General features: G+C 33.2%; 1 protein-coding gene across 1 annotated transcript; it reads left to right on the forward strand.

Moving 5' to 3' along the window:
- The first annotated feature begins 12,407 nt into the window (after nucleotides 1–12,407).
- LOC133295454 (actin-related protein 3-like) lies at nucleotides 12,408–17,935 on the forward strand. Its single transcript, XM_061494295.1, has 9 exons — nucleotides 12,408–12,690; nucleotides 12,790–13,249; nucleotides 14,241–14,387; nucleotides 14,756–14,848; nucleotides 15,066–15,185; nucleotides 15,623–15,733; nucleotides 16,321–16,446; nucleotides 16,601–16,699; nucleotides 17,348–17,935. The coding sequence occupies exons 1-9, from the start codon at nucleotides 12,641–12,643 to the stop codon at nucleotides 17,426–17,428; spliced, it is 1,287 nt and encodes a 428-aa protein (XP_061350279.1). The 5' UTR covers nucleotides 12,408–12,640; the 3' UTR covers nucleotides 17,429–17,935.
- The last annotated feature ends 759 nt before the right edge of the window (nucleotides 17,936–18,694 follow it).

The raw sequence follows: 18,694 nt of genomic DNA on the forward strand, positions 1-18,694 counted from the left end.
CACACAAGAAGACAAGATCGAGAATGAGAAGTTGAGAACCACCAAATAATGAAGAGCTTCGATTCGCGACGGTTTGATTAGGATTGAGATTCAAACGAAGAAGCTGATCGTAGATTCGAAGCGATTCGAAACGTTTCGCGTGAATGCGATGAACATAAAGGGTTTTAGGTTTAGATCAGAAGTGAGAAGCGTAATATAAATAAAAGGAAAAAAAAAAGTGAGGTACAGTTATTGTTGTTGTGGCAGGCTATAAAGAGCTGAACCGCTACCTCACACTGCGCAAACACACAACCATTTATGGCACTACTCACTGAACGTAACAGTCTCTGTTTATGTGTATGTGTGTGTATGGGTGTAGCTTCTCACTCTTCCTCTCCCTTTCCATTCCCATTCCCCATAGGCTAAACCAGAACTAACCCATTATGCCGTTTAATAAATGCATGGTCTTCGTTTGGTTTCCATTCCTTTTATTGAATTTCTTTCTTTCTTTTTTTTGAGTTATTTTTTGATTCAACACTGGCGAAGTGGCGAGGGTGGGGGGGGACAGCTAACGTGCGCACTTGTGCACAGTTAGTGATTGAGATTTGAGCGGGGGGGTGGGGAAGGCTGTGTCCGTTGGGTGAGGGGAAAACACCGCTTTTTTTCTTTGGGCCAGGCCCATGCCAATGATGAGAGAGTTAGAGACGGGGTTGTATAATGACTTTTTTGCACTTGGGTTTCTCCTGTTGATAGCGATGGGAAGGAAGGGTGTCTTTGTAACTTTACGGGAATGAAAGCGATTGTTGAACGATGGAGTTGGATATCGATATCCGTTGTGGTCGAATTGAGGGGGGAGCTTTCGGTGGTCGTAAAATATCACACGATGCCATATGCTGAGAAGACCTAATGCCCTGTTTGCGTTTGTCAAACGGGTAATATTAATATCCATCATGGAACATGCAGCAGGTTCAGCATCGTTTAGCGTTGACAAGTTAGATCCCATCACTCTCATTGGATTGAATGACTCTTGGACCCGAATATATATATATTCGGGTTTGTCTATTTATAGTTTGTCTATTCTCATGTTGTAGAGAGCATATCTTATGCTAAGACACAAAATGATGGGATCTACCACTAAAAAAGAGAAAAAAAAAAAATAACAGCACACTTATTGAAATGTCTATGATATAAGATAATAGTCTCCTACAACATGAGACTATTATTTCCCATATATATATACATATATATATATATATATATATAGTTTAATTGCTTTTTGGAACATTGAATAGCACAATGACAATTACCTAATTTAGGAAGTTTATATTAAAAAGTTTTAATTATCAGATACAAGTGACGAAGCTGTTATTCCTTTTTGACAAGGAATTCCGCATTATTCGTACATTAATTGGAGTTATCGGAGCGAACAAGAATCATGCACTGATGGTACGGTTTCAGGATTGGGTTCAATACAAGGTCTGTGGCAACTGGGTGACAAGTTATTTGTGAACCAAGAATTTGCAACAACAAAAATGTCTAAATGGCACTTAAGCACAACCTGATTAGGGAGCATCAAGAAGCAATTGTAATTGAGAGCATGCATGCAAAGTTATCCATGAAATGTTGTGCGTATGATAAAGGTTGATCGTGGCGCGTTAAGGCGATCAAACCAGTGTTTGGTGAAAATTTGAAGATTACGAGATAGGGTGGAGATTACAATTGTTTGAATGAGCACATTTCCCAGGGACATAGACAGCTCGATGCGGACATTATTGCGGAGCTCGTTCTAGGTACGTATTTATTTTGTATGACATGTCAACGTTTACGTACTGCTGTGTAATTAAATTCGTTCAATGTTATCGAGTATTTGACCTATTTAATGCAGGGATGATAAGGGAAGAACCATCTGTCTCAATTTCTTTGGTTCAAGAAAGGATAACCTCTAAATATGGCTTTAAAGTTTCATACAGAAAGGCATGGTATGGGAAGCAGAAAGCGATAGCAATTATGTACGGTGATTGAGAGGAATCGTATGCTTTTTTGCCAAGGTGGTGCAAATACATGCTTCGCTTTTCTCCAGATTCATTTTATCATATCCAAACAAATAATTTTTATGCGGAGCATGGGTTAGTTACTAGAAAAAAGGTGTTTCATCGCATTTTTTGGACGTTTAGACAGTGTTGTGAGGCATTCAAATTTGCCAAACCAGTGATACAGATTGATGGAACGCATTTATATGGGAAGTACAAAGGCAAATTGTTGGTGGCCACAACCCAAGATGGAAATGATGAATGTTTACCGATTGTTTTTGTCATCGTTGAAGGTGAAACCTTGGAAGCATGGGACTATTTTCTTGTTAATATTCGTGCTCGTGTTACTGACATGTCAAACATATGTCTAATCTCCGATCGTCGTCGTAGCATAATATCTGATGTGGAGAATAACCCGAATTGGTTGCCACCAAATGCATATCACGTCTTTTGTATTTGTCATATTGCAAGCAACTTCAATCAAAAGTTTCGAAATGAGGGTCTGAAGCGGATGTTAAAGAATTTAGGTAAACTCATTCACAGATCCTTATTTATTTCTTTCCATTATGTGACTCGTTTTATGATTAATTCGATGATGTGCAATTTGTGCAGGCTATAATCGGGCCATGGTTGATTTTGAAAGGAATTTTGCGAGCTTTCGTGAATGAGATGCGGAGGTCACCTGAATGATGGAACTCACTGGCCAGTGGAACCGCGCCAAAAACAGCAGCACAAACAGCGGCCAATCCTCTGATGTAGATCCGGTAACGACAATGCCGTCAATAGGCAATCCCAATATGCGGCCACATCCTGCAAGGTGATAGTCATCTCACATTGGGTCTTGTGAAATGTATGTGTCTCTGGTCTCCACCTCTCGACCAGAGCACTAATTAATGAGGCATCAATATGAAATAAATTATACAATTATCACGTGTTAACTAGGGGTGTCAATATGGGTTGACACGACACGAATTCGACACGACACGAATACATCAACACGAACACGACACGAATTTTCATTCGTGTCAAAATCTTCAACACTGACACGACACAAATTTTTTGCGGGTTGACACGACACGACACGAATAACACGCAAAATAGGGGACAAAACGGTAATTGACAGAAAAATTTAAAAAAATAGATCGAAAATAAATAAAAAATTAAAAAATAATAAAAAATAAATAAAAAAAATAATAATTAAAAATAATACGGGTCGACACGAACACGAATTCATAAACACGAACACGACACGAATTTTTTGCGTGTCATTTTTTCCAACACGAACACGACACGAATTTTTTTACGGGTCAACCCGAACACGAATTTTCGTGTCGTGTCGCGGGTTGACCCGCGTGTCAAAACCCATATTGACACCCCTAGTGTTAACGAATGATATTGAATAATTACATAAATACAAAACGCCATAAAGTGCATACCTGGATATGTCACATCCGGGCAACATGTATAAATCCAGCCTGTGTGAGGTGGTCAGTGACCACCTCTGAAATAGCGCCGGTAGGTGGCCCCCCTGAGGTTTCCCACGCCTGGTCTTCAGTCTCCTCACATGCTCCGTATTCCACACTCGCTGTGAAATATGGGCACATTGTGTCCTCTTACGAAGGACGTCCCATCTATAAGGTATGATGTACATGCTAGGATCAGTAGGCTCTTGATCCGATGCAGAACCCGAAGATGATGATGAATCAGGCATGACCCTAAACTATATAATATAAAACAACAATGCAATTAATCACATGTAACAACGCATTTTATGTACAAATTAATTAAGCAATGCCCTAATTTATTATAAAAAATATTAAGCATAAACCTTATGTTTTTACTACAATCGAAATTAATTAAATAATATCAATACGTAGCACAGTCATTCATTTGTAATTAAATAATAATAAAATACCGGACACAAATTAAATCATACTGGCATAATACTTAACCCTAAGTCACTAATAACTTCATAAATATGTACTAATCAAAACACCTAACTGATTGCAAAATTATCAATACACTCCCGCATTAATAACATCATATAAAATTTACGAAGTCACTATCATTATTTTCTAAATCACTACTTAATAGGCTAAACCCCAATGCATAATTAAATTTAATAATAATAAATACGTAACAAAAAAATTACTAAATCATTACAACATTCATAGCATGGTACAAAATTTCTAAGTGACGGATGTTCTAAGTCTCTAATACACGATAAATCCTAACATGTTCGCAAGGTAGCACTGTAATTTAAACTATACATAGCAGGTGTAACGAATTTACCTAAGTTGGCAGAGCTTCGCTACGAAAAATTTCGCGTTCGGTCGGGAGCACAATCCGGGGTTAGAGAGAGGTGAAATAGTGAGAAAAGAAATGGTAAAAATGGGGTATATATAGGGCTCATGTGTGACGTCCCTTTTAGGCGTCACATTGTGCAGTAGATCCGTAATTATTTCCAAAATTATAATAAATACATAATTATTTAATTAAAATGCATTATTTTAATTTGTTTGCCGACAATTATCACATCTTTCATTTGCAAGTTGTTTCATCAACTCGTTATAATTAAGGTCAATCTGGTTTAATTTCATAGTATTTTTTTATTTTGGTTCGGGTTAAGAATTTGTGAACTGAATGATGGTCATATTTAGACACTGAAACAAATCGCATCAGATGTATTCTTGTAGCGTAACAATTTTGCATATCGTCCAATCGTTGATTCAAAAAATCTGAAATTAACCAATACCGTGGCACAGTAAATATAATTCAATTGTTAAAAAAAATAATAATTTAAAAAATAATAAATTACGATAAAATCAAAGTTTAAATGAAGCTGCAAATATGACTATGATTTGTTTGACAAGAAAATAAAAACAACACATTTCGCATAATTTGATATCTAAGATTTAGAATGTGTTTTGAACGATTTGATTGTAATTATTTATTTATTTTTATAAGTTAATTATTGTTATATTTATTTTAGAAATTTTCTTTACTTTTAGGATATTTGATTTTAAATTTTGAATCAATTTGTAATTAATTTATAAAAGAGTGTTTATAACCCTTCTTATAGGAGTTGATTTTGTTATTTTATTAATAAAAATGAAGAACAAAGAGTTTTTCTTTTATTATATCATTATTTTTTATTTAACCGGCCACACTTTTTATGCGCTTTTCGTATCACTCTACATGGGGTTGACTTAGATTTCATTATCATTATCATTATTATTTGTTTAGTGGGGAGAGACATTTAATTTTTTTTAAAATTGATTGAATATTTATGTTACTCAGATAATGCTTTAGTGTTTACCGAATAAAAGTTTTATTTTTAATATTTGTCAAGCTCTTGATGATTCAACATCACATATTTAATAAGTCCGATGTTGAATAAAAGTCTCTATCTATTATTATTATTATTTGTTTAATAACGAGGGATTCATTGACTTTGTACGTTAGTGTTAATAGAATATCAAATTTCCGTTTGCAGAATAAAAGTTATGCTCTGGTTTAGTGTTTCCAAGAAAAAATATTTTTAATATTTTGAATTAAAGTCTAGTTTTTAATACTATGATCTGAGCTATTGCCTTTAAAAACTAGAGTGTTGAATTATATAATAATAATAATAATAATAATAACAATAATAATAATAATAATTATTATTATTTACAGATTTAATTTTTACATTATTCAATTAACATTTTAGTTAAATAAAAAATTCAAGTAACGCTTTAGTCAAAATCTCATCTTTAATATCATGACTTAAGGGCTCGTATTTAATAACTTGGCTGTCAAATTATATTTTCTTTATTATTATTATTATTATTATGTGTCGAGTGGTAAACGATAGATTGAATTTTTACATTAGGGCATGTTTGGTGCGTAGTATAGTATAAAGCCTAATAGTATAAGATCTGATTAAATTTTAACATTATCCAGGGTTTGGTATGGTACTGTATAAGATAATATCTTCACATATTTTAAAAATTAATATATTAAAAAAAATTATTTTAATATATAAATATTGAAATGATAAATTAGTTATTGGGAATTGTATATATAAGCAATATTAATAAATCAACCCCTTATCAGGCCTAATCCACTACTCCTGAACCTGATTAAGTTATACATCATTTTGATGTATAAAGGGATCCTGCTGTATAAGCTTATACTATACGATAGTCACACCAAACAACTGAAAATGTCATAACGTATAGTATAAGCTTATACTATCAGACCTTATACATTACACCAAACAGGCCCTTACTCAAGTAACACTTAAGTGTTTGCCGAATAAAAATATTAAAATAATATTTTAAGTCAAAGTTTTATGTATTTATTTATTTTTGAATAATCACATATATTCTTCGTGACTATTTGAGTCAAAAATATGTATATATGAACTAAGGTTCTGTTTTGGAAAACAATTTTTTAGTTTTCAGAACAAAAAAACAAAAAAACTCATTTGGTAAGACCTGTTTTGTAAAAAATGTTTTAAAAATTATAACTTTTTTTTTGTTTTTAAAATCAAATTTAGAGAACATAACTGAGTTGTTTTTGTTTTCTGTTTTGGTTTTTAACTTCCAAAAAGAAAAATGTATAGAAAAAATTGTTTCAATAACTATTTTACAAAACAGTTGAACAGAAAAACCAGAACACAATCAAACAGGCCATAAGATTCAAAGTGTTATCTTTCATATTATTGTACAAGTTCTCATCTTCAATGGCTCTGTTGTTGAACTAAATTCGAGAAAAATTCGTTTACAATTTTTTTTATAAATTTTTGTAAATTACATTATGCATTCTTGAAAGTACATAGTGTAATCTAGTGTATTTCCAGAAGCAATGTTGTCAAAATCGAGTTTCTACATAGAAACGGAAGAGGACAGTAGAATATAAATTATAGAAATGACACAAAATATAAAGTTTCTATTACTTAAGGTCAAGATACAAAATTATATATATATATATATATATATATTTGAGTCAAAGTTTTATCTTTGGATCCTCTTATTTTTAAGCTAGAAGCTACTTATAAGCTAAAGCTAAAAAAAAGAGCTTAAAAAAATAAGCTAAAAGCTGTTTGGAAATTACATAAAAGTTTTAGCTTAAAAATTACTTAAAAGCACATATTTCAAGAAAATTATCTCTTTCTATCTTTATCACTCTTTATTTTAAAAAAAAGCACACAATTCAAGAAAAACAGATAAGAGCTTAAAAAAAAGCTCCTCCTAGGAGCTTTTAATTTTCAGCTTTTTTCTTCATTATAAAAAAAAGAGCTTTTCGTTATAAGAGCTTTTCCCAAAACCTGTTTGGCCTAGCTTATGCTTATAAGTAGCTTGTAGCTTAAAAAAGAGAGGATCCAAACAGGCACTTAATATCATGACCTAAAGTCTCATTTTTAAGAATTTGGTGTTGTATTTTATTATTGTGATTATTATTTATTTAGGGTCCGTTTGGATGAGCTTTTTTTCTTCAAAAGCTAATTTTTTTCAAGAAAAAAAGCATTTCTCGTTTTTAGTTCGCTTAGATGTCTGCTTTTAAAAAAAAGTAGAAGTCACAAAAAAACAAAAAATCTACTTTTTTCAGAAGCTATAAATTTTAACTTCTAAGTAGGGGTGTTCGCGGTCTGGATTGGATCGGTTTTGGAAGAAAAACCCATCCGATCCAATCCCTTCGGTTTGATCAGGTAATCATCCATCCGGTTTAGATTTTTTTTCAAATCCGATCCGATCCAATCCAATTTTTTTCGGTTTGGATTGGATAGGTTTTCGATTTTTTAAATATCCTAAAATTAGTATCATGATTATTGTGCAAATAACATCTTTTGTATATATTGGCTTTGTAAAAAAAAATTGAAATACAAAAATATCAGTGAACAATACTATAGTTGATGAGACGCGACTAAGTTTTTTTTTGGGTTTAGTTGATGAGTTAATGGGTCTTGAGTTTAGAAATTTTTGGGCTATGATTGGAGAAAAGACAAATAGGTAGAGAATAATTAATATATTGGATCGGTTTGGATTAGATCGATTTTCATCAACCCATTCGAAAACCGACCCAATCCAATTAAAATTTGTGGTTTTCCTTCGGTTTTCGATTTTTCGATTTTGGGTTTATTCGGTTATCAGTTTTTCTGTTCAATTTTTGCGGTTTGATTCGGTTTGGATCGGTTGATGAACACCCGTACTTCTAAGAAAAGTAGAAGTCAAAAGTCAAATATTTTTTTTTCAAAAACTAAATATATTTATAAAAATATAAATAACTTTAATTTTTATAAAAAACACTTATAAAATAAAGAAGAGATAAAAGTTATTTTTTGAGAAGCTCAAACAAACGGGCTCTTAGTGCTGAGAGACGTATTGAACATTTATGTTACTTGAGTAAAGCTTTAGTATCATGACTTAAAGTTTTACTCTTGTACTTCGAGTCAAGAGGCCTTGTCTTTAATATCCTCATTCTGGGGGTGTGTAAAAATAATCATATAAACCAAAATAAACGGTGAACCAATCCTATCAGCATTATAATTAAGGGGAATCCTACTCTCATGAAAGTAGTTCTCTCATGTAATATAGAGAAATTATATGGGACCACCATTAAATGATAAAAAAAAAGGATGAGATTTTCGAAGTGAGATAACATGAGATAATTACATCATGTAAAATGAGAGTAATATTTTCTTATAATTAATCATTTTCTTTTCTTTAAATGAGTTTAAGGGCCGAATCATTTTCTCTAAACCAGCTAAAGAATTAAATTGTTTTTCGGAATCAGTTCAATTTGGTCCCAGATAAAAATACCAAACTTGTATGATTATATATTTTTGCATGTAAAATCTATTACTTTTATTCTTTTAATTTTTTATAATGATGGTTGTTTATATCGTCCTACCAACATAAAAAAATAATGAGAGTTGGGTTATCTAGCTTACAAATTTGTGATAAATATAATTAATGAGAGTTGGGTTATCTAGCTTATAAATTTGTGATAAATATAATTTGTTCTGGATGCACACCTTAGGCTCACTAGATGGACTTAATCTCTTAAAACTCATATCTAGAACATTCCAGATGGTACCCATGGCAAGCCATAGAAGCTCACCACTGGAGCCTAACTGTCCCTGTAGGTTGACCGTGGGCATCATGTATGTATTGTCTCAAATCTTCAAAAAAAGACATGGCTTGATGAGACAATTCATAAGAGAGACGAACGGTCTCCCCCGTGAGAGAGGGCTCTCCTCTCTAAATACCCCCTCACACATAAAGGGGGATTTTCTTCTTCTCCAACCTCTACCCATGTTGTTACTCTGTCATTTGGTAGATCCATTTAAGCTTCACACACACTCCCCCTTGATGCACATACATGAGAAGCATCATTAATGCTTTGGTCTCTACCATTGTCACTATCAGCACCCCTATATCAATATACTTCACCTTCGTCGGACACATATTACGTATCACTATCCGTACAAAATTAAAGCAAAAGATTGGAATAATAACATTAATAGTTGCAATGAGAGTTATCTTCATTCTTTCAAGGAAATATATTAGTTTTAGTTGGTTTTAGAAATCCTAAAATTGCTAAAAGAGCTCGTATAAAAACACTCACATTTTCGACATCACCATAGAAGCAAGTGTTATGAATACGATATAAAAATTATTTATGTCTTCATCTAACAATTTAAATTTTAAATTGAATTGGTTATATGAAATAATATAAGGTGACATTTGTTAGAGGGATAAATTTTTTATATTCATTGAAAATTGATATTAGGAATCCTATTTACCTATATTTGATATAAGGATCGTGAAAAATTTAATGGGAAATTTAAATTTTCAGGATTTAATTGTAGAGCAAAATCCCATGAAAGAATATCGCCATGTAGGTGGTATTGTTAGAATCCCACCTGGTGGAAAATTTTTGAGGTGGATGAGTGGAGTGGCGTTGAGGCAGAAGTTTGAGATTGTTTGAGATTGAGTTGTCAGAGAGTGATTTTTCGGGGAAGAGGGTTGGGAGGTGGCTATTGAGAGGGAAGTGGAGGAGGTCGAAGAATGTGAGACGCTGTGGAACGATTGAGAATATATGACTGAATGCTAATTTTGTTTTCAGTGTTGGATCTGCAAAAGTTTTGAATGAATATGGCTAGTTTGATGATGAATTATAAAGGTAGTTTTATAAAATCACTCCATATTTTTAATAATGATTGACAATCAACTAAACATAAAATTAAAAAATTTGAGCTAATATTCTTAGAAATATTTTGGCATATTAAATAATTTTTTTGACAATATTCATGAAATTTTATTTTCCTAACATATTCTTAGAAATCGTGATTCCCAAAAATAATTATTTTTTGCCTTCTACAACTAAGTAAACTGTAATTTGATGCTGGCCAACTTTATTATTCTAATAAACTTCTAAACAAGAATAATAAACAAATAAATAGTTTTTTCTATTGAAATCGAAGAATGACTTCTTCTTTTTTCGATGTCAATGGCTAATTATCCGTGTCTCCAAGTTTTTTTTTTTTTACGATGCCTAAGCTAAGGTAGGGGTGACAATATGAGTCGAGCCTTGGCGGGTCAACCCGCCAAAACGGGGCGGGTTGAGTTAAGGTTTTCAATCCATCAACTCACCTCAACCCGCCCCGCCTAGAAGTGGGTCAAAACGGATTCAACCTGCCGCGGGGTGGGTTGACTCGCCGGGTTATAATATTTTTTTTTTTTACAATTAGGTAGTATTTCATTAGTACTTAAATTTTTGTGATATCAAATTTTTTTTTTATCTTAGTACTTCCTAGAAAAAATAAAGATTATCAATTTTATTTATGACAAATGTTATCTATATATAAATTCCTAAAGAATGTTTGACAAATATTAGTATACATTTAAGATTGAGACTAAAAAAATGTAGAGTAGTGTGAAATAAAATAAAATAAAATAATATTAGAAAAATTCATAAAATATAATATTTTTTTGAATTTTAATTAATTCTTTTAATCGACGGGTTGGTGAGTTGACCCGCCAACCCACCAAAAAATGAGATGGGTTCATTTTTTCAACCAATATTTTTTGACGGATCAACCCGTCTCGCTTCATTTTTGACGGGTTGTGGCGGGGCTGAGCGGGTCAACCCAAATTGTCACCCTAAGCTAAGGTAAAGCTCCTTTATTTGGTAAAGATCCGATTGAGAAACCGAAATGCCTCGTTATGCGTACTACTAACTAGAGAATCTTAGAACACACCTTGTAAGTTGTAGTGCATGAGTGAAACCACTCGACTTTCATGTTCGGCGGGTCCCTCCAACTCAAGTGATAGTATCTTATTTTCTTTTCCTACAAGGCCCTCCCAAATCACACGGCCCTGCCCCGAAATAGAAAACCAATGTTTGAAAAAAAAAAAAAAAAAAAAAAAACAAATAGTAAAAGAAAAAGGAGAGGAAAATTGCTATATTTTTTTACTATATCTTATTATCAAATTTAAATAGTTGATTTTTATCAATTTAATAATTATAATTTATTGAGTCATATTAATTAATTAATTATTAAATTTTAATAAATTATAACCGTTAAATTGACAAAAATTAACAATTAAAATTTGATGATAAAAAAATAATAATGAGTATAACATTTTTCAAAGAAAAAAAAAGGGATAAATGTTTAAAGTAGGGATAGGATAGGAAGTGACGTTAGATCAAATTTTAATTAATTTTTACTTTTTTTTTTTCGGATTATGATTCAATTGTATTAAAATGAATAAGTGGAATATGTACGAAAAGATATCAAGAAAAGAGTAAACATCCTTTTTGGTCCTTGACAATATCTACGAAATCTTTTTTAGTCCCTGACAATAAAAAAGGACCAAATTGGTCCCTAACAGTATGTAAAAAGGGCTACGTTAGTGATGGAGGATTTGACATAAGGACTAATGTGGCCCTTTTTTCATAATTTTAGGGACCAATTTGGTCCTTTTTTATTGCCAAGGACTAAAAAGAATTTCGTAGATATTATCAGGGACAAAAAAGATGTTTACTCTAAAGAAAATATCCTATTCCTTAAAGTTAACTCTTGAATTTCAAAATAATATTATTTTGGATATTTTAATAAAAGGAGTATCTAATCTACACTTTTCCTTGTACCATAAATTCAACATATGATTGTTATCAAAAAAAAAAAAAAAAATTCAACATATGATGGAATCTATCATATGTCAAAAATAAAAGTAAAAAAACAACAAAATATGTTTATCGATATACCTAAAGGTAATTATCTCTTACTACGTTAGAGAATAATTTTCCTTTAATAAAATACATATTACAATAAAAAAAGTAAATTTTTCCAAGAATTAAAAAAGAAAAAAAGAAAAAAGACACTTGAGAAAGAAAGAGTAAGTATTGTATTGGTAAGGAAACGCAGAGACAGAGACAACGATGAAGTTAATGGGACCTGCACTGTTCAGTTTATATGATCGTTGAAATGGGTGAAGGATCAAGATCAATCACCAACTCCTTCCACCGTCACGTGAGATCCAACTCTCTCTCTTCACGACCATGATCCTCTCCCTTACAACATACCTTGGATCTCACGAGCAGATCCACCGTCACCGTCAACATTCACGCTTTTCCTTATGGACCTCGCTACCTCTCGTCCCGCTGTAGTCTTCGATAACGGCTCCGGGTATTCATTTCCGTTTCCCTTTTTTTTTTTTTTTTTTTTCAATTTCTCACTTCGTTTCTCGAACTGCCCTAATTCAAAAAAAACGACGTCGCGTTTTAGGTATACGAAGATGGGTTTCGCCGGTAACGTTGAGCCGTGTTTTATTGTTCCCACGGTGGTTGCTCTTAACGAGTCGTTTTTAAACCAATCGAGGAGCGGTTCCAAGGCGAATTGGATCGCGCAGCACAACGCAGGTGTTATGGCGGATCTTGATTTCTTCATCGGGGATGAAGCGCTTTCGAAGTCTCGATCTAGCAGCACTTACAATCTCAGTCATCCGATTCTTCATGGCCAGGTTGATAATTGGGACGCCATGGAACGGTTCTGGCAGGAATGTATCTTCAACTATCTGAGGTGCGATCCAGAGGATCATTATTTCCTCTTGACCGAGAGTCCACTCACTGCACCTGAGAGTCGCGAGTACACTGGTGAAATCATGTTTGAGACTTTTAATGTTCCTGGCCTTTATATTGCCGTGAATTCAGTGCTTGCTCTTGCTGCTGGCTACACAACATCTAAGGTTGCGTACCATGTTCATACAATTCAATGATTATTCTTCAAGCCTTCACTTTATTTTAGCTTCTTCAAAAAAAAAAAAAATTAAAAAATGTGCTATTGCTGGCTATTTATACAATTAAAATGCCTAGGCTGTTTTATCAGCACCTGAATTTTGAGTTTTTGATGCATAAAAAACAAATGTGAAACAGAAACCCTAGTGCTGAATTAAAAACTTTTATGTTCAACATCAATATCAACAACATTTTTATGCCAAGTTAGTTAGAGTCGGTGGGGTGGAGGAAATCCTTGTACGCAGTCTTACCCTTACATAATTGCAAAGAGTTGTTTCCTGGATACGAACCAATGACCTTTCAGTCATGAAAGAATAGTTTTATCACTGCTCCGGTTCGCCCCCTTATGAACCCAAATAAATAGAATAAAATTATTTATTATAGTTTTGCCTAAAAATTAAAAAAAAAGGAAGAAAAGAGGGAGTCTATAATGAAGGGAGGGGATTAATGGAATGAGATAGGATGGAATGAATGAAAGTTTTATTTTATGATCGAATGGATGACAGTTTCTATTCCATTGTTTGGGAAGCGAGCGGAATGATGGTAAAGAGATTAGTAAACTATAAGTTGGTTCCATGCCATATTCCCAAATTGGGGGAAGAAAATCAGAGTTATTGGATGGAGTAGATTCCGTCTGGTTTTATTCCGTTTCGCCCTATTTTAAATAATTCAAATTCAAACAATGGCAACTAATGACATTCCATACACTTCCCTTCCATTCCATCCCTTTCCATCAATCCAAACAGGCTTAATGCAAATTGCACCTGATAATTTATTAGCCCTCTGCATTGTGTTGAATATAAACTGTTAAGGTGGCTCTGTATAATTATGCTGATACTTGCTAAGTGCTATGAATAATTTTTTATTTGCTTTTTTTGCTGTAGCTTATCTTCTATTTTAAGAATCTTTTTTCCTTTTAGACTGATATATAATTCATCTTAGTGTGAGATGACAGGAGTTGTAGTGGATGTTGGAGATGGGGCTGCTCATGTTGTGCCAGTTGCAGACGGCTACGTTATTGGAAGTAGCATCAAATCAATTCCTATTGCTGGAAAAGATGTTACACTTTTTGTCCAGCAGCTTATGCGGGTAGGTAATCCTTGTGCTATGAAATTGGAAGTTTATTGTGCTGGTGTTTGTTGCCAAATATTCATATCTGTAAGATGTAAAGGCCTTCAAGTTGAAGGTTCTCCCAATTTACCTCTGAGACTAGCCGGTGGAATCAATAGTATTTAAAGGCTTATCAAGGATGAACATGCTATGATGTATTAATGACAATTTTGTTGTTGTTACATCTTTAATTGGTGATGAAATGGTATTGAAGGTTACTTATTCCAAGACTGAGCATGAAACTTGCTTCTACTTACAGATTGTAATAATACATAAATCCATATCCAATTGTCAATCTGCATTTTGCTAATCCAGATCCACGGACTGTCTGACATTGCTTCATGTAGGAAAGAGGAGAGAATATACCACCAGAAGACTCTTTTGAAGTAGCTCGGAAAGTGAAGGAAATGTATTGCTACACCTGCTCTGACATTGTTAAGGTTGTCCTGAGTTCCATACTGATTACTCATTTGAGGAGTTTGTGTTGCCAATTGTTTTGTTGCCTCTCATTTCTTTACACCTAGCATTAGAGTGTTGAATGCCCAAATTTCCGTGCTCCTTTATTTTGCTTTCATTTGTGTGGAATAAGGAATGTAAAGTCATTTGTTGGACTTTGTCCTTTTTTAAACAATATCTTAATATCTCTCATGTATTCAGGAGTTTAATAAGCATGACAAAGAACCAGCCAAGTATATCAAGAATTGGAGAGGCATTAAACCAAAGACAGGGGCACCATATTCTTGTGATATTGGCTATGAACGATTTCTTGGCCCTGAGGTTTGTTAAATGGTTTCTCTAGACTTTCTCTATTGTGAATTCCTGAATCTCTCTTTGGCGGTACTGGATTAGATATATATATATATATATCTACTCGTTGTCGTACCTTCTCTTTTCATTATTTGAACTAATGAATTAATTGTATGTCTACATGATCAATTTCTATGCTGATAAATTATTATTGAAGAATTGAGGAAGACTTAGGTCCTTGGAGTAACTGTGGAACTAGTCTATAATAGTACTGGTTTGGGTCTTTGAGAATTTATTATACTTGTATGTTTATATGAATTTTGCTTTTGAGATTTGCAAAACATGATATTGATTCAAAATTTCAAATAAAACTTAGATGTATTGGAATCAGAGCATCATATGTCTATGTGTGTTTATGAGAAAGACTGAAACACAAATTTTGAACCTTATCCCTATGATTTTGGCAGGTTTTCTTTAATCCTGAGATTTATAGCTCTGACTTTACCACCCCGTTGCCAGTTGTAATAGACAAGTGCATTCAGTCTGCTCCAATTGACACAAGAAGAGCATTATACAAGGTGAAGTACCACCCACACATGAATTTTCATTTTCATTGTGTTGTTTACATAGAAGAAGTTGTAAGGTTGCTCAATTTGGAGGCCTAAATTTTGTGATGTTCTGTTTCAACAAGATATCTTTAAGAATTTGGCTTTTAAACCTTTAGTGAATAGTCACTCTTTTCCTCAAAATTAGGGAGCTTCTAAGGCTCAATGTTTAACATGGGATGTGCTATTTTGTTGGCCCTAGATGCAGCACTTCAGCTTTTTTTGATGGAGGAGTTTGGAGGGGTAGTTTTTCATTTTTAAATTGAGAAAATTATAAAATATTTATAAAAATGAATAAGGGATGTTTAAAAGGTTACATGATAATCTCTAATTTTATTTATCTCATTTTGAAAAATTCTCAACTAAGGGAAATGTTACCTGAAAAGAAAAATAATCCATCCTCTTGCTTCTCCTACAAATTCCTCCATTGAAACAGTCCATTAGTGTCAAGTGTTCTCACTGCAGATATTTCTTTTCTGATTGTATAAATTCAAGCTCTTTACATGATCTTTATTATGGAACTTTGTATCACATGACAATTTTCTTCTATTTAATTTCAGAACATAGTGTTGTCAGGAGGATCAACCATGTTCAAGGATTTTCATAGGAGATTGCAACGTGATCTGAAGAAAATTGTGGATGCTCGTGCTCTTGCATCTGAAGCACGTCTTGATGGGGAGATAAAAGTAAGAGTTAATGACTTAAAACCTTATTCAAATATATGAAACTCTCTATCACGCATGCAAAAAGTGACCATATTGAGATGTATGTCAGATTGATCTCTATCTAGTTATTGCTTTGCTTTGGTTTTTATTTTTTATTTTTGTTTGGGGCCCACAGGCCCATCCAGTGGAGGTCAATGTAGTCAGCCATCCCATCCAGAGATTTGCAGTTTGGTTTGGAGGCTCAGTGCTCGCCTCAACACCTGAGTTTTTTGCGGTATGAAAAGCTTGAAGAACTAATTGATAATTGAGTCAAATTTTCTTTCTTACACATAAAAGTTTAAATTGACATAACATTGCCATCCCATAATCTCTGCTTTTCTGTTTGTTTCTCCACAGTGTTGGATAGTTTTTGAATGAGAGAGCTTATGACTTTTTCCAAATTTGAAACATAATTTTCTTTTGATCATGACCACTTTGATCTGAGAATTTTGGAGGATTGGGTTATGCTTTTATTTGTTGATAATACAAATTTGATTTTTTTACAAAAGAATTACATCATATCTCTCGTCTAGCTTTGAGGATTTGAGTTGATGTAATGATGTGTATGCTTTACTATGTGGTTAAATAAATTAATTATTGCATACATGGTAACAAAATATATGGTATGGTTGGCTGGGTTTGGAAATATGATACTGGATCAGTGTGATAATATGAGAGAATTTCTTGTTTGCCATCCTTGTGGATTGCGACACATTTTCTTGTGATCATGTCGTTTACAAGAGCCCGTAATTTTCTCATTGTTTCTCTCCCTCTAACATCCATCCTATTTTAATGCAATGCTAGCCTATATGCTACATTTTATTCTTTCTGGTAATCGTTTCTTTGTTAATGCCTATTTTAAAATTTTTGGCCCTATGTGCAGGCCTGTCATACAAAGGCAGAATATGAAGAATATGGAGCAAGCATATGCCGGACAAATCCCGTTTTCAAGGGCATGTATTGAACCATGGATGAATTAGCTGATCGAGTTTATTGATCAAAAAGTTTAATGAATGTGCGGTTATTTTGATCCTCGGTTCACCTCCTGGTCTGTCTTCCTACTTGTATCCAACGTGGCAGGAGTTGGTGTAAAATATGTATATTCAGTGAGAAAAAGCGTTTCTAGTTTTTATTTCTTAGTTCTCCACTAGGTTGTCAGTTTCAAAGGGTCATTTGGGTTGCCAGGTTCCAGATAGTACTTATGATTAGATAGAATTCAATCTTCGGCTAATCGTTGGCTGAGCTAATTGCAATTTTGGTGTTCAGCTTAGAGTTTGATGAACTTAGACATTTTTTCATTTGTTTTGGGACAGATCATTCCTTTATGGTACTTTTCGAGGTAGCTAGTTCCATTCATTGGGATTGAATTGTAACACTAATAAATAATAGTCGAGGTTAGAATTGCGTTTATGTGAATCACTTTTTTATGCTTTTTTTGTGTGTGTGTAAAGTTGAATTCATCTGTGACTGCTCAAGGATTCTGTTTGGAGGATTGATACTCTTCTACGCTAGTTGAGTTTTTACCGGAAATCTTGACGAAGAGACTATCATTAATAGATTAGAGGACAATCTAATATAATAAAGGCTTTGTGGCAAATGATCACCGGCCGGATATTTATTTCACTGTGGACGAAATCTCAACACATCAAAAGGGTTTCCTATTTGACGTTTCGTTGTTATAATCTGGTGGGATGAGTGAGAAAAGAAATCGTGTGAATCTAATCTACAGGTGTGGTGTTTGATTAGTGTAAAAGTGTTTTGGAAAACAGTTTTTTGTTTTTAAAAATAAAAAAGTAAAAAAACTTGTTTGATGACATGAGTTCTGTAAAATTGATTTTGAAAACAATTTTTCTTTTTTATTTGTTTTTAGAACTGAAATTTGAGAACAACCACATCCAGGGTTTAAAAACCTGGTTCGGCCATCGACTCGGCCGAAGTCAGGGGCCACGGGTTCAACCGGGGATTACTGAATCACTACGCCGATTATATATATATATATATATATATATATATATATATTAAAAAATAAACCACCAATCATTAAACATTCAAAATATACTTAACATAATTCATCAATTACAATCACAAGTCAATATTACACAACCTAATTAAAGTATCAAGATACTATAGTACAAAACTCATATTCTAAAGAATGAGTTTTTGTTTTCCTTCAACGACCATAAGGATTTCATTTGAATGGGTAAAATTCTTACATTTTCTAGAAGATTCA

Source organism: Gastrolobium bilobum, unplaced genomic scaffold, assembly GCF_033153095.1.
Source record: "Gastrolobium bilobum isolate Gb01-03AN ecotype WA unplaced genomic scaffold, APGP_CSIRO_Gbil_v1 utg1220, whole genome shotgun sequence".
In the NCBI taxonomy this organism is placed as follows: Eukaryota; Viridiplantae; Streptophyta; class Magnoliopsida; order Fabales; family Fabaceae; genus Gastrolobium; species Gastrolobium bilobum.